This window comes from Orcinus orca, chromosome 4, assembly GCF_937001465.1.
Source record: "Orcinus orca chromosome 4, mOrcOrc1.1, whole genome shotgun sequence".
Taxonomy (NCBI): Eukaryota; Metazoa; Chordata; class Mammalia; order Artiodactyla; family Delphinidae; genus Orcinus; species Orcinus orca.
Window position 1 is genome coordinate 150,063,607 of NC_064562.1, and position 15,527 is coordinate 150,079,133.

The 15,527-nt window shown below is 39.6% G+C and overlaps 2 protein-coding genes across 10 annotated transcripts in view; both read right to left on the minus strand.

Moving 5' to 3' along the window:
• The window catches only part of ELF2 (E74 like ETS transcription factor 2), a 95,372-nt gene that overhangs the window by 51,311 nt on the left and 28,534 nt on the right, over window positions 1–15,527 (minus strand). The window lies entirely within an intron of this gene.
• On the minus strand, window positions 9,329–15,521 carry LOC125964261 (60S ribosomal protein L4-like). The gene has a single exon (XM_049709286.1). It carries the CDS (start codon window positions 10,034–10,036, stop codon window positions 9,437–9,439), a length of 600 nt encoding a protein of 199 aa, XP_049565243.1. The 5' UTR covers window positions 10,037–15,521; the 3' UTR covers window positions 9,329–9,436.

A 15,527-nucleotide genomic window follows, 5' to 3' on the forward strand; every position in this document is an offset into this window, starting at 1 on the left:
AGAAATTTTCCTAGAGCTGAAGGATGTGAGCTGCCCATTTGAACGGGTCTACCAAGTGTTTAGTATAAACAAATAAAGAATGAGACCTACACTGAGGCACACCATTGTGAAATATCACAATCAGGGAACATAAAGAAGATTCCACAAGACTCTTGAAAGAAAATACAGGTCACGTACAAAGAATCAGGACTCAGACTTCAGTCTTCTCAACAGTCACGTTGGAAGGAAGATGACAATGGAGACATTTCTTCAAAATTATGAAGGAAAATTATTTCCAACCGAGAATTCTTCACCCAAACCATCTTATGAAAGTAACATAAAGATATTTTCTCAGACATAAAAGACCTCAAAATGTTTACCTTCCATGCATCTTTTCTCAAGAAGCAACTGGAGAGAGTATTCCACCAAAAAAGTAAATTTTTAGTAAAGACAATAACTTAGGGTACAGAATATAGAAGATCCAATATGGGAGAGAGACGACAGTAATCTTTCGGAGGACTGGATTGTGAAGAGAAGTTCCAGGATGCCAGCTGTGCACTGGATTTAAAGGGCCACTACTTCAGTTGTAGTGACGTGACTCCTGAAACTGTCATCACCAAGACAACCACTGACATTGTTCCTAAGGACAGGATGCCCAGATAGGCCTGCTCCAGATTTTTATTTATATCTGGCTTGTCTTGAGGTACCTACTCACTCCACCTTGCCTTACTTCCTGGATCAGCTGAGACCACTCATTTTCACCTCCCAGATGAGGTAAAGATTCTGCTTTAATCAATTGCTAAGTGTTGGAAGACCACAAAGGGCCCAGAATCCAAAAATAAAGAACAGCACTCTTCCCATGTGACCATATACTTGCTGAACAAGCCTGCAATACCCGGCCCATACTAGAGCAATGACAGATACCTGACCAAGATGGCGTCCTATGTTTCCAAAATTAACTCATTACACTGCTTAATGATTACCTGAGTAGAAACTCTTCAAGCTCAGTGAACCTGACGCCTGACTAGTCCGCTTGTTTCCTGGAAGCTTTCATCTAACTATGGTAATGCTGCCCCTTCCTAACTCGGTTAGCTTAGTACACTATTCATTTTTTCAAAGTAAACGATACATTGCTTAGGAAATATCCACAGACAATAAAACTGTAAAGAAAAGTAAAAGAATATAAACACATTAAGTCGGGATAATGGCACCTCTGGGAACAGGGATTGGGATAGGAGCTGGGGCACACTTAGTATTCTAAAACACTAATAATTACTAGTATTACTAATGCTAAAATACTAAATACTAATAATCTAAAATACTAATAATTTCTACTTTTTAACCTGAGCAATAGGTAATATGTCCTCTTTTTGTTATTCTTAAGTTGAAACATACATATTTGATACACCCTTGTTTTGTATAACACATTGCACAAAATTTTTAAATGAACTACAAAACAAAGATACAGTGACTTTTAAAAAAGCCAGTACGCACTGAATATTAACCTTGAATTTCCTACTCTGTATAAGGCAAAAGATGAGTCCAACTTGCGAACATTAGAAAGAAATTCTTTTTCACAAATGGGGTCCACTGACAGCTGAATCTTCATTCATGCTCCTCGATCAGCTTTACAATCACAGCCCACAGTCAGTACCACCCAGCTAAACGACAGCTGTTAAAGAGAAGCATGGGATAGGTAAAAACTGACGAGGCCTCCACTCATCAGAAACTCAGGAGGCAACATCATAAGCAGCATCTAAACTAGTATTGACCCAAGCAATGAATATTTATATATAGTGCAAGGGACTTATAACAACTTTCATTCTTCTAAAATCTAATAGTATTTTTAATAGTAACATTAATCTCAGATTATCTTCTATTGTGAACTCCCCCACCCATACCCAACCGGTAGGAAATAAATTTTCTAAACTGTGAAATACTTGAGGACTAGAATTCTGTACAGGCCAATCCCTCTATCTATACTCTCTTCCCCACCAACTAGGATTGTGGACCCATTCCTTAGTTGGGTTTTGTCTTGTTTCAATATTTCTATGGTTCCTTGCCTTTAACCATAAAAAAAGCAAACATCTCTATTAAAAATGTTCAACTCTTCTCTCTTGTAAATGCACTCCAGATCTTTGCCTCTTATTCCTGTACACGCCTCTGAAACAAACAGTCTGACTCCTTGACTCCTTATCCACGTGTACCTGTATTCTAGATTCTGCCGCCTCACTGATGCTACTCTCTCCAAAGGTAAGGACCACACTCTATTTCAGTTTCATCCTCCTTTACATTTTTCTGCAGACTCTTATACACTGACCAGCTCCTCATTTTTTAAAAATTAATTAATTAATTAATTAATTTTATTTTGGGCTGTGTTGGGTCTTCGTTGCTGCGCGCGGGCTTTTTCTAGTCGCGGCGAGCGGGATCTACTCGTCGTTGCGGTGCGTGGGCTTCTCATTGCAGTGGCTTCTCTTGTTGCGGAGCACGGGCTCTAGGTGCGTGGGCTTCAGTAGTTATAGCATGCAGGCTCTGTAGTTGTGGCTCGCGGGCTCTAGAGCGCAGGCTCGGTAGTTGTGGCGCACGGGCTTAGTTGCTCCGCGGCACGTGGGATCTTCCTGGACCAGGGCTCGAACCCACGTCCCCTGCATTGGCAGGCGGATTCTTAACCACTGCACCACCAGGGAAGGTCCAACCAGCACCACATTTTAAAAATTCTTTCTTGCATCGTTTTTGTTCTCTTTCTACCACGCTGCTTTTAAGCATCTCCTCTTCTCTTGACTCTTCTTCCATTCCCAGTGACTCAAATGTAGCCACATTACCAAGGTTCTGTCCTCAGCACCTCTTTTCTCTTTACTCTGTATTACCTTCCCAGGCAAGTCCACCCGTTCTTACGGTTTCAAATAGCACGTCTGTACTAACAATTACTAAATATCTATTTTCTACTCTGGCCCATCTCCTGAACTCCAGAACCAAATTTTAAACTACCAACCTAACATCATTATAGGAATGTTCAGCCAATACTTCAAACTTAACATGTCTAAATGGAACAAATTATCAACATCTCTCCCTGTTCCCCCACCCTGTGTTCTTCTCTAAACCTCAGTTTCTTCATATTTAAAAAAAAGAGGTTACAATAATAACTCACACCTCACAAAGTCCCTTGAAAATTAAATACCACAAAGTGCTCAGCACAGTGTCTAGCGCAAAGTAAGTGCTCAATTAGTGATATCCATCATTACACTGTAACCATAGTAATAGTATTTAAACCCACTACTTGCTCTCAACTTTGGAGGGCATCTTTTCACATTACAATCAGAATTTTTTGTATTACTTCTTTATACAAAACGTTTTCATGAATACCCTTTTGTCTAAAAGGAAAGTTGAACATACTAAACAACGGTTTTTAACATTCTGTGAAATATAACCCTCAACCTACCTGTTAAGGGTTGATCTGTGTCTCCTAAAAGATGCTGAAATCCTAACCCCCAAATACTGATTCACTGATTCAAATCAGTGAATCTGAGACGATTTGAAAATAGGGTCTTTGCAGATGATCCAGTTAAGATGGGATCATAGGATGAGCCCTAATCCAACATGACTGCGTCTTTATAACAAGGGGAAATTCGGACACAGAGAGATACATACAGAGAGGAGACAATGTCACAGGGAGAACATCATCTACAAACCAAGGAACACCTGGAGCTACCAAAAGCTAGGAGAGAGGCATGGAAGGAAGTCTCTCTCACAGCCCTCAAAAAGAACCAACTCTGCCAAACCTTGTTTTCAAACTTCTAGCCTCCAGAACTGCGAGACAGCAAATATCTACTGTCCCCAAAAGTGAAAGTGTCCATGATTTTTGCTGAAATTACCTCCCATTATCTGTCCAACTCCTTTTCATCCACTCAGCACACAGTTCCAGGGAGTCTTCTACAATCCCCTAATCTGAATCAATTTTTCCATACCAAGTACTTCCATGACAAGTCGTTTACCTATTATTACCACTCTGCATTACCCTGTATTATAATTACCTGTTTACAGATCCAACTCCTTGACAAGATAATAAGATGACGGAGAGCAAGAGTCCATTTTTACATCAAATCCATTTTTATATCAAGTCAACTTCTATATCCTCCTCAACAATACACACCTCATATAAACTAAACTGGCATTTAAGTATTTGTAGCTTGGTTCAAAGAAAGGTAAAGCTCAATAGATTTTAATATTAACAGTTACTCATAAATTCAGCATCTGCTAATCTATGATGGCGAGTAACTTCACGAGCTTTTTTCTGCCAAATGATAGGGGCCAGTGGCCACTGCACAGAGATATGCAGGTAATTACTGCTTTGCACGGTAGGGCGGAGTTAGCTATTTTTACTGGGGAAGAAGGGTGGAAAAGAAACGAATCGGGGGGGGGGGGTCTTTGTTTTACAATAATATATTAAAAACCTACATCCACCAGGTTATTTTATTTAGGGTCACCACACTTGCTCAAGTCACCAAAATATGCAATGATTAAAATGCGTGAACGCTGCTTCAGCAGGTGTTGGCACAGCTCCCATAGCTCTCCATAAGCTAAGACTGTCAGAATTAGCAAATACAGACACAAGACACCCCTTTAAATGTGAATTTCGGATAAACAAATAATACGTCAAGAATGCCCCATGCAATATTTGGAACACAGTTAAGGTAGAAAGTTAGGGCTTCCCTGGTGGCGCGGTGGTTGAGAGTCCGCCTGCCGATGCAGGGGACGCGGGTTCGTGCCCCGGTCCGGGAAGATCCCACATGCCGCGGAGCGGCTGGGCCCGTGAGCCATGGCCGCTGAGCCTGCGCGTCCGGAGCCTGTGCTCCGCAACGGGAGAGGCCGCAACGGTGAGAGGCCCTCGTACCGCAAAAAAATAAAAATAAAACTAACAGTGACAAAAAAGAGAATAAATGAAAAAATAATAATAAAATAACAATAACCAAAAAAAAAAAAACTTTAAAGTCTACACGGGTAATTTAAAAAGAAATACCATTTGCATAATATAAAACTCGCGGGATAGTCTATCTCAACTAGTAAGTCATTTATTTTCAATCAACTTCGCCTATTTTTAATCAAAAATACTTAGGCATTTTTATGTAAGTAAACTGCAGCCATTTTAAGTACACAGTTCTATGGATTTCCATAAATGTAGGATTTATGGAACTCCCTGTATGGACTTCCCTGTAACTACCAACACAATCAAGAAACAGAATACTTCTATCACCCCAGAAGGCTCCCTTGCATCCCCCGTACCAGTCAAACTCTCACAACTACCACCACCCACCACCTACTCCCCCATCCAACCACCCACCCACATGGGCAACCGCCAATCTTTCTATCCCTATAAATTTTCCTTTTCTATAATTTCATATGTATGGAATCAACGGTTTGGGCTCTTTTGTATCTGAGTTCTTTAAATTAGCATAATGCTAAGATCTATACATGTCATTGCATGTATCAGTAGATCATTTCTTTTTACTGCTGAGAATCCCACTGTATTGACAGACCTCTCTTCGTCTGGCTGTAATGCTCCTATTAATGCTTGCTATCCCCCTCCCTTCCTTTCCATTCCATATCTACTTACAAATCAAATTACCAGATCATATGGTAATAGTACATTTAGTTTTAAAATGACCGTCGAATTATTTTCCAAAGCAGGTGTATTGTTTTACATCCCCACTAGCAATGCATGAGAGTTCCAGCTGCTCTACATCCTCTCCAAACATGCTATCGCTCCGGAATTTTCACCGCTCTATGATAAGCATGTAGATACTAGTATCTCCTTGTGTTTTCACTTTGTGTTTCCCTGATGGCTAATAATACTGGGCATTTTAAAGCGTGCTTGGGACTTCCCTGGTGGTCCAGTGGTTAAGAATTCGCCTTCCAATGCAGGGGATGTGGGTTCGATCCCTGGTCAGGGAACTAAGAGCCCACACGCTGCCAGGCAACTAAGCCCACACGCTGCAACTACAGAGCCCACGCACTCTGGAGACCGCGAGAGGCAACTAAGACCCAACATAACCAAAAATAAAATAAATAAATATTTTAAAAATAAAATAAAGTGTGCTTATTGGCCACTCATATAATTATCTGTTCAAATCTTTTCCCCAGTTTAATGTATTATCTCCAACTTATTATTACATGTCCTTTTATAAGTCCTTTTATAAGTCCTTATATAAAAGGACTTATATTCCCTAAACACTTGGCAGATCAAGAAAGCCATTTAGCTCTGTAATTTTCTGTGCAGGAAAGATCTTGACTAGAAATTCAACTTATTTAAAAGATAGAGGGCTAGGACTTCCCTGGTAGTCCAGTGGTTAAGACTCCATGCTCCCAATGCAGGAGGCACGGGTTCGATCGCTGGTCAGGGAACTAAGATCCTGCATGCTGCACTGGCATGGCCACCAAAAACAGAACAAAACAAAACAAAAAAAGAAAAAAAGAAAAGGATAGAGGGCTATTCAGGCTTGCTTTTCCTTTTGGAATGACTTTCGAGGAATTGCACCGTATCATCTAAGTTGGCAACTTACTGGCATAAAGTTGTTCATAATATTTAGTATCTATAGTAATGTATCTTTCATTCCTGATATTAGTAAATTTTGCCTTGTTTTTTTTCTTGTGCAGTCTACTTAGAGATTTATTAATTTTATTGATCTTTTCAAAGGATGAGCTTCTGGTTTAATTTCTCTATTGTTTGCCCACTTTCTACTTCATTGATTTATTTTTCTCTTCTTTCTACTTACTTTGGGTTTGATTTTATCTTCATATTCTAGCTTGCTGAGGTGAAACCTTAAGATTGATTTTCCTTTTCTAATATAAATATTCGAAGCTACAAATTTCCCTCTAAGCACTGCTTTAGCTGCGTTCCTCAAATTTGATATAATGCGTTTTCATTTTCATTCAGTTTTAATATTTTCTAATTTCTCTTGTGATTTATTCTTTAATCCACGGGTTATATAAAAGTGGGCTGTTTAATACGCAAATATTCACAAATTTTGCAAGCAGGGACTTCCCTGGTGGTCCAGTGGTTAAGACTCTGCGCTTCCACTACAAGGGGCCAAGGTTTGATCGCTGGTCAGGGAACTGAGATCCCACATGCTGCATGGTATGGCCAAAAAAAAAAAAAAAAAAAAACACTGCAAGCATATTTTTGTTAATTTCTAATATATCCTGCTTTGGTCACACAACTTTCTCTATACGATTTCAATCCTTTAAAAGTTTGTTAAATTACTGAGATGTGTAGCCCAGCATACGATCTTGGCTTACTGTCCATGGGCACTTGACATGAATACATGCCATTAGGCACACTGTTCCATAAATGTCCATTAGGTGAAGTTAGTTAATAATGTTATTCAGGTTTTTGATATCCTCATTGATCTTCTAATTGATCAATTACTGAAAGAGGAATGCTGCAAACTCTAATACTGTGGATTTATCTATTTCTTCTTTCAGTTCTCTCAGTTTATGCTTTATGTATTTTGAAGCTCTAATCTTGAGTGCATACACATTTAGGGTTGTTAACTCTTCTTGAGAAGATGGTCCTTCTATAATTTATGAAATGTCTACCCTTATCCCTGGTAACAGTCTTGTCCCAAAACCACTTCAAACTTTTTTATGATTAATATTTGCATGGTATTATCTGTATCTATACTTTCACTTTTAAACTGTGGTTATACTTAAAATGAATTTCTTTTATGAAACATAAATAGGTTTGGTTTTTTAAAACCCAATCTGCATTTTAAACAATATCTGCTTTTTTTTTTAATATCTGCCTTTTAATTGGACTGTTTGGAATATTTATATTTAATATTATCACTAAAACAGGGTTTAAATCTACCTAACTGCTCTTTGTTATTTGTTTCATTTATTACTTGTTCCTTTTACTCTGTCTTCTTTTGAATTGAGTATTTTTTAGTAACCATTTTAATTCCATTTAATTTATAGATATTAATGGCTTACTATCTATACTTCTTTGCTTTATTTTTTAGTGGTACTCTAGAACTTAAAATATGTTTCTTAACGTACCACAGTTTATATTCAAATAATGTTACTTTATGTTTTGCTTTCTGTTTTTTTTTTTGCAGTACGCGGGCCTCTCACTGCTGTGGCCTCTCCCGTTGCGGAGCACAGGCTCTGGATGCACAGGCTCAGCGGCCATGGCTCACAGGCCTAGCCGCTCCGCCGGCATGTGGGATCTTCCCGGACCGGGGCACGAACCCGTGTCCCCTGCATCGGCAGGCGGACTCCCAACCCCTGCGCCACCAGGGAAGCCCGCTTTATGTTTAATGTAGAAAGTTTACAGCAGTATTCTGTCATGTCCTGCCCCCCATCCTTTGTTCCACTGCTGTCATACATTTACTTCTTTTACTTCTTCACATTGTAAACCCCACAATTCACTGTTATTATTTTTGTCTTAAACAATTACCTTTTCAAAAAATTTAAAACTGATTTTAAAAAGTATTTTATTTTCACCCACACATTAACCATTTCTCCAGCACTTTTCAATGCTTTATGTATATATAACTTGTAATTTGGTATCATTTACCTTCTGCCTAAAGAATTTCTTTGAACATTTCTCACAACACACGTCTGCTGGTGATAAATTCAGCTTTGGGTCTGAGAAAAGCTCCACTTTGAGGGATATTTTCACTGGATGTATAATTGTAGGTTGACAAGTTTTATTTTTTCAGCAATTTAAGAAAGTCATTATCTTCTGACTTGCATAGTTTTAATAAAGATGTCTGTAGTCATTACCTTTGTTCTTCTGCATGTAATGAGTTTTTTCCTCTGGAAGCTTTTTTCTTCCTCTCCCCCCATATTTCTCACTGCCTCTTTGATCAGGTCTTTATTCAAAATTAGCTGTCCAAAATGATTTGACCATTACAGGTTAAACAAATTTAAGTTTATGCAGCAGCCTTCTTTTCTTCTGTGGTGGGTTTCTTTTCTGCAGGCTTCTTTTCAACTGCTCGTTTCTTGGTCACTGCAGCCTTTTTTCCCACCAAAGGCTTCTTCTGCTTCTTAATGCCAACAGCTTTCTTTCCTTTCTTCCCCACCACAGGCGTCCTGCCTGGAAGCCCCTTCTCATCTGCTTTGGCTTCTAGTGCTGCTGCTGCCCCATCCATCCGGATTGTGTGGTTCTTGGCCCGGCGAAGAATGGCGTTCCGGCGTATGGTCTTTGCACACGGGTTGAGCTTCGGTGGTTCTCAGGTTTTTCAGTGGACTCCTCTTCGGGACTCTGTGATGAATCTTCTCGCGTGGTGCTCGGAGGACTCTTTGGATCTCTGGGCTTTTCAAGATTCTGCTAAGGTCTGTACTGAGCATCTTGTGCATGCGGAGGTTGTAGCTACTTTTTTTTTTTTTTTTGCGGTACGCGGGCCTCTCACTGTTGTGGCCTCTCCCGTTGCGGAGCACAGGCTCTGGACGCGCAAGCTCAGCGGCCATGGCTCACGGGCCCAGCCGCTCCGCGGCATGTGGGATCTTCCCGGACCGGGGCACGAACCCGTGTCCCCTGCATCGGCAGGCGGACTCTCAACCACTGCGCCACCAGGGAAGCCCTGTAGCTACTCTTGAGGGGAGCAGCTCTACGCCAAGTGCCATGCAGCTCATCTAACTTGCAGAAAGCACTTTCAGTCCAAATGCAGGAACGTAGCACATACCCACCAGGAGCAAGTTTCAAAAGGTTCGGTTTGCTCACATTAGGCAGAGTAATTGCAGGGATGTTTCTGAAGGCCTTGATGATGCGCTCAGTACAGACGACGCAGGGTCTCCTGCACTGGATACGGTGACGGTTTCTCATTTTGCTTTCGCCAGCTCTCATTCTCTGAGAGGCGTAGACCTTTCTGATATCATTCCAAGCCTTAAGCTTCTTCAGAAGCAAAACAGCCTGCTTGGTCTTCTTGAAGCCTTCAACTTTGTCTTCAACCACCAAAGGAAATTCAGGAACTTCCTCAATACGATGACCTTTAGACACAACCAGCGCTGGTAACGCTGAGGCAGCCAGTGCAGAGCAGATGGCGTCTCGCTTCTGCATTACGTTCACTCTGCGGTGCCAGCGTCGCCAGCGGGCGCAAACACGTGGCCCCCACGACACATATTTTCAAGAGCACCCTGGCCAGAGTGGTGAGTCCCGCCACTTCGAACTCTGGGAATCCGAGCCACAGCTCTGCCAGTATCCCAAGATTCAGCACTGGTTCGATGACCTGCTAATTCACCGACAGCACAGGGCTGTGCTGTTTTTGCACAAGTTGGTGCAAAGTTCACAATATCTGGTCAAATCAGAGCTTGAACACAGCAGGCAAAGTGACATTTGTGCCAGATGGCTCCCCGTTTTCGGAGTACACGGATATCAGTGGGTGAGCACACGCCACGGCGGGGAGAGGAGGCGGCCACGCTCCTCGCAACCCAGCGGCTTCCAAAGGAAAAGCTCTCTGGAAGCTTTTAAGATTTTCTTTCTGAAATTGGCTCTCAGCAGTTTCATTATGATGTACCTAATAACGCACCAGTGTATCTGATACAGATGTGCCAGTCTATTCGCTCTCTGCTTTATCCTGTTTAGGGTTTAAGTTTCTCAGATCTATGGGTTTGTATTTTTCACCAAACTTGGAAATTTTTATAGCCATTATTTCTTCACATGTCTTTTCTGTTCTCTCATTCTGGTACTCCAATCACATTATGGTAGACAACTTGATATTGTCCCACAGGTAACCAAGTCATTGTTCTTTTTTTTTTTTTCTTTTTTCAGTTTTTCTCTCTGCGCTTCATAAAGTAGTTTCTATTGCCCTCTTCAAATTCACTGGTCTTTTCTTACACAGTACCAAATTTATTTTTAATCTGATACAGTCAATTCTTCTTTCCATATAGTATATATTTCATTTCTAGAAGTTTCATTTGGTTCTTCTATGTCATTTACACCTCTCCTCTGAGATTCATGTTTTCTTTACATTTCTTGAGCGTATTTATAATAGCTGTTTTGAAATCTTACCTGCTAATTTCATCATATCTACCATTTGTATCTGTTTTCATTGATAATTTTTTCTCCAAGTTATATTATTCCTGCTTCCTTGCATTTAACATGATTGGGTATTTCATATGTAAAATTTACATTGTTGGGTATAATTTACATTGTTTTATTTTAATAACGTTTACTATGACAGATAGTTACGTTACTTATGGATCAACTTTCAAGGCCTGTTTTTAACCCTGTTTAGGGCAAGTCTGGACTCCCCTTTATTCTAGGGCTAGTTCAGCTCTACTGTAAGGCATGACTCTTCCAGAGTCTCCAATGAACGCCCTGGGCAGTTAACAAGGACCCTCCACTCCAGCTGAGCGGAACTCTAGGATCTCCCAGCCCTGAGTGAATTCTGCAGGTTTTTTCAGTAAATTACTGAGTTCACACCATTCTGATCATTCTTTGCCTGGCTTCAGAGAGTTTCATACTACACCTGGGGGCTCATTCAGCTAAAGACTAGGGGAACCCAAGGCTGAGTTCCGACATTCCTCCTCTGGGCAGCTTCTTCCTTTCAGATACTCTGCCCCTCAAATTAGTTGCATTAGCCTCTCCAAATTCCAAATTTTGTTTCCTCAACTCAGCGACACCGTCACACCCTGCTTGGATTCCTCCTTCCCACGCTGTGGTCCAGAAAGTGGCTCCAAGCAGTAAGTCAGCGCAACCACTTCTCTCTTCTCAGGAGGCACAGCCTTGCACTGCCTGTCGTCCAGCTGTCTTAGTCCATTCGTGCTACGATAACAAAAGGCCGGACCAGGTGGCTGAGCAACAGCAGAAATTTCTCGCTCACGGTCTGGAAGCTGGAGCCCGAGATCAGGGCAGCAGCGTGACCAGGTGGGGGCCTTCTTCCAGGTCGTAGACTTCTTGGTGTACCCTCACGTGACAGGAGGGGCAAAAGATCTCTCTGGAGCCTTTTATAAAAGCTCTAGCCCCACCCATAAGGGTTCCCCCCTCATGACCTAATCACCTCCCTAAAGCCCTACCTCTGAATACCTTCCTAATAATCATCATCTTTGGAAGTCTGGATTCAACATATGAATTTCGTGGGGGTCACAAACATTCAGACCGTAGCCGAATGTCTCAGAACCGTGGTTTCATATGTTTTGTTCACTTTCCTAGTTGTTTATGGTGGGAGTATAAATCTGGTCTCAGTTATTCCATCACTGTGTGAAGCGGAAGAACTCCCAATCTTGTTCGTCTGGAAGCAGACGCGCTCTAAAACTTGCACTCGTTGTGTTTTTTAAAATATACTTAAATCCTTTTTTATTTTTTCTGCATTAATTCCCCATTTCTACGAGACCTACCTGCTATATATTTCCTTTGCAAAAACTGCTCTGGCTCCCCCTTTATGTTTGCTCTTCCACATAATCTTTAGGTCCATATGACCAACTTCCCCCAAACTTGCCCTAGCATCTGATAGAGATGGAATTAAATATATAGATTAATTGGAGGAAACTGACATCCTGCCTAATACTGACCCTTCTCGTTTCTCTTACCCAAATACGAAGTATATCTCTCTGTTTACTGAAGTCTACTTAAGTATCATTAATTAGTTTTCTTCAAACAAGTCCCATATATCTTTTACATTTATTCCTCAACACTTTACATTTTTTTGTTTATTTTCTGAAAGGGAGCTTATTTTCCATGATCTCTTCTAACTAATTACAGTCCTTACAAAAGAAAGCTAGATATTTTTATGTTAATTTTGTACCCACCAAACTACTAGGCACTCTTATTAGTTCTAATGTGTTTTTGTGGATTCCCTTTGGTTTTCCCAGGTGGCAAATCATATTATCTGCAAATAATAATTTGGTCTCCTTTATAATATTTATATATTTTTTCATTATCTGGTCTGATTACAGGAAAATGTTAAATAATAGTAATGGTAGTGCACATACTGACTTTCTCTCCAACTTTAGAGAAAATACTCCAGTACTTCACCATTAAATAGGATTCTAACTCTTGATTTTAAGTTTTTTAATAATGTTAAGGAAATATACATCTGTATTATTAAGAGTCTTTATCAGGATGAATACTGAATTTCATAAAATCCTATTTCATCAAGTACTTTATCCTAACATATCATATGGCATATTAGTAGGCGTAGATATTATATTAATAGTTTTCTTAAAATTGATTTATCCCTATGTACCTAAATCCTATTTGGTAATTGGATTTTTTAATATATGACTGCATTTTATAAATTTATTATGATTTTATTTATGATTTTTGTATCTATACTCATTAGTAAGATTATAATTTACTTTCTTTTGGTATCTTTGTCAGAAATAGAATTATCCTAATTTAATAAAATGTATTACTTTTATAAACAGTAATAAAGTTATAAAAAATAAAGCCTAAAAATCACTAACAACTCTCCAAATGCCCACCACTTCTCTTTTAATTAAAAAAAATGTTTTTTAATGGGGTATGGTTGATTTAAAATGTGTTGCCACCACTTTTTAAACATTTATTTTTTCTTCCGATTCTGGAGCTGTCGTAATAAAATCTTGACAGGTCATTTTCCCACCCCACCCTACACTTTAGAGTATAGTTTAGATATATATTATACATACATTCCTGAACAGCTGCTTGTAAGACAAAATTCTATCTTCCAAATACCACTATCCCCAAAACTCACTTTGTAAAATCAGGAGACGTTTTAGATACTAGTGGCTTTTCTTTCTTGCAGGAATTCTCTTCCCCAAGTGTTTCTACAGCCCAATCCCTTATGCTATTTAGGTCTAAACTAAAATGCCACCTCTTCAGAGAAGCCTTCCTTGTCCACCTAATTAAAATACCGCTACCAACTTTCCATCTCTCTCTAGCCCTGATTTATTCTTCATAACCACTCTGAAATACTTCATCCCCAGTACCCAGAAAAGTAACTGACATTCAGTAAGTGGTCAACTAATGTTTGTTGAAGGAACAGATGAATGAAAGTAAGTGGGCACCCACTTACTTGGGTATAATTTGAAGAAAAAGTCCCCAAGAATAGTTTCCTCCTTTCTGGTGCCACACTTCCTAAAATGCCTATGACAACCCTATAAGGCTACTGCATAAATCATTAATCAATAATGCCCTGGTAAAATTATTTCATTTATCAGACTCTTCCTTCCATAATAATCAGTTCTTCAAGCCTTGAACACCTGGGGTTCCATGTAAATGAAGAAAAGCATAGAGTCTTCCAGAAACAAGCTCGTACTCTTTTTCTCATAATAGCAGTACCCAGTCAGCATATGGTAAATATATTCTGCCTACTGTTCTTAGCAGCTCCCCCCATAGAATTAAATACCAACGGAGTAAAACTATGGGGCAAAGAGAAAGTACTTGAAGAAGCAATAATTAGTCTGGGTGATAAAGGAGGGGACAGAAATCCCGAGTCCCTCATTTCTTTGGAGAATCATACCTGGAAGTAATCATACAGAAAGTGAATCTTTAAGAAAGAAGTAGAACTTGATTATGAGAATAAAACATGTTCTTTAGCTGTGGCTAAAGACTTTGAACCAGTTTTAGATTCAAATACAGCAGGAACATTTCAGTTACCAAGTCCACTGAAAACAAACCCACTGAATTTGCCCATAGCTATCCTGGAAGACGGCACAGACACCAAGCAAGCCAGAAGAAAAATCCAGATTCCAGAACTCACAGCCTGACATCCTGACTTGTTTCTCAGTCATGGTACTAAGTTCCAGTAGGAGCGGCATCTTCCACAGAACACAGAAAAAACGGATTTTTTAAAATACAGTAAGCTCTCCATTTTCTCATCTTATCTCTGACCAAATATTTGTCCATTGTTGTGACGGCATTGCTCCATTTTAATTTAGATACTTCCCAACAGTCGTCTTTATTGAATGGTGGGAACAGAAGCCAGGCCCTGGAAGTCCATATATTTCTGGTACTGTTACTTTTCTACTCCCATCTCTTATTCTTTAATGTTATCAACAACAAAAAAAATAACCAAATATGCGAAAGCTGCAAAATTCTTCAAGTATAAAATTTCAAATACTGAACTTCCTTTCTGATTTACCAATTATCTAAATTCTTAAGTATAAATAACATGATTAAAACATGATGGATTCCCATTAGATGTAATTACTAATTACTGAATTAGATGTAATAACCAAAAGACAAAGGTAACAGCTAAAGGAGATACAAAATTCTAAATTAAGATGAATGTAACTTAGGTGTTTAGGTACAGTATATGCCTACACACTCTCAAATCCAAAACAATGGATTTTGTTAGGAATTTAAATCTCTCGACTAGTACTACAGTGTTCTTTCTTTCAATTTTTTCTCCCAGTTCATTCCAATATATGCAACGTTCCAACAACTCAGGCCCAGCAGTCCCTTCCTCAACCTTCTATTGCCTAATTACATGAGGACGCATGACATACATACAGAGTCGCATGCATTGTACATTTCTCCTCTCAAATACCTGTTCCCCATTAAATTCAAAATCAGCTCATGCATTGATTTCTATGAACAAAACAGAAATGTGATACATTGGATGCCT

What these genes read in the sequence shown, in the direction of transcription:
- LOC125964261 (XM_049709286.1), bottom strand. Translation starts at nt 10,036, where the DNA reads ATGCAGAAGCGAGACGCCATCTGCTCTGCACTGGCTGCCTCAGCGTTA.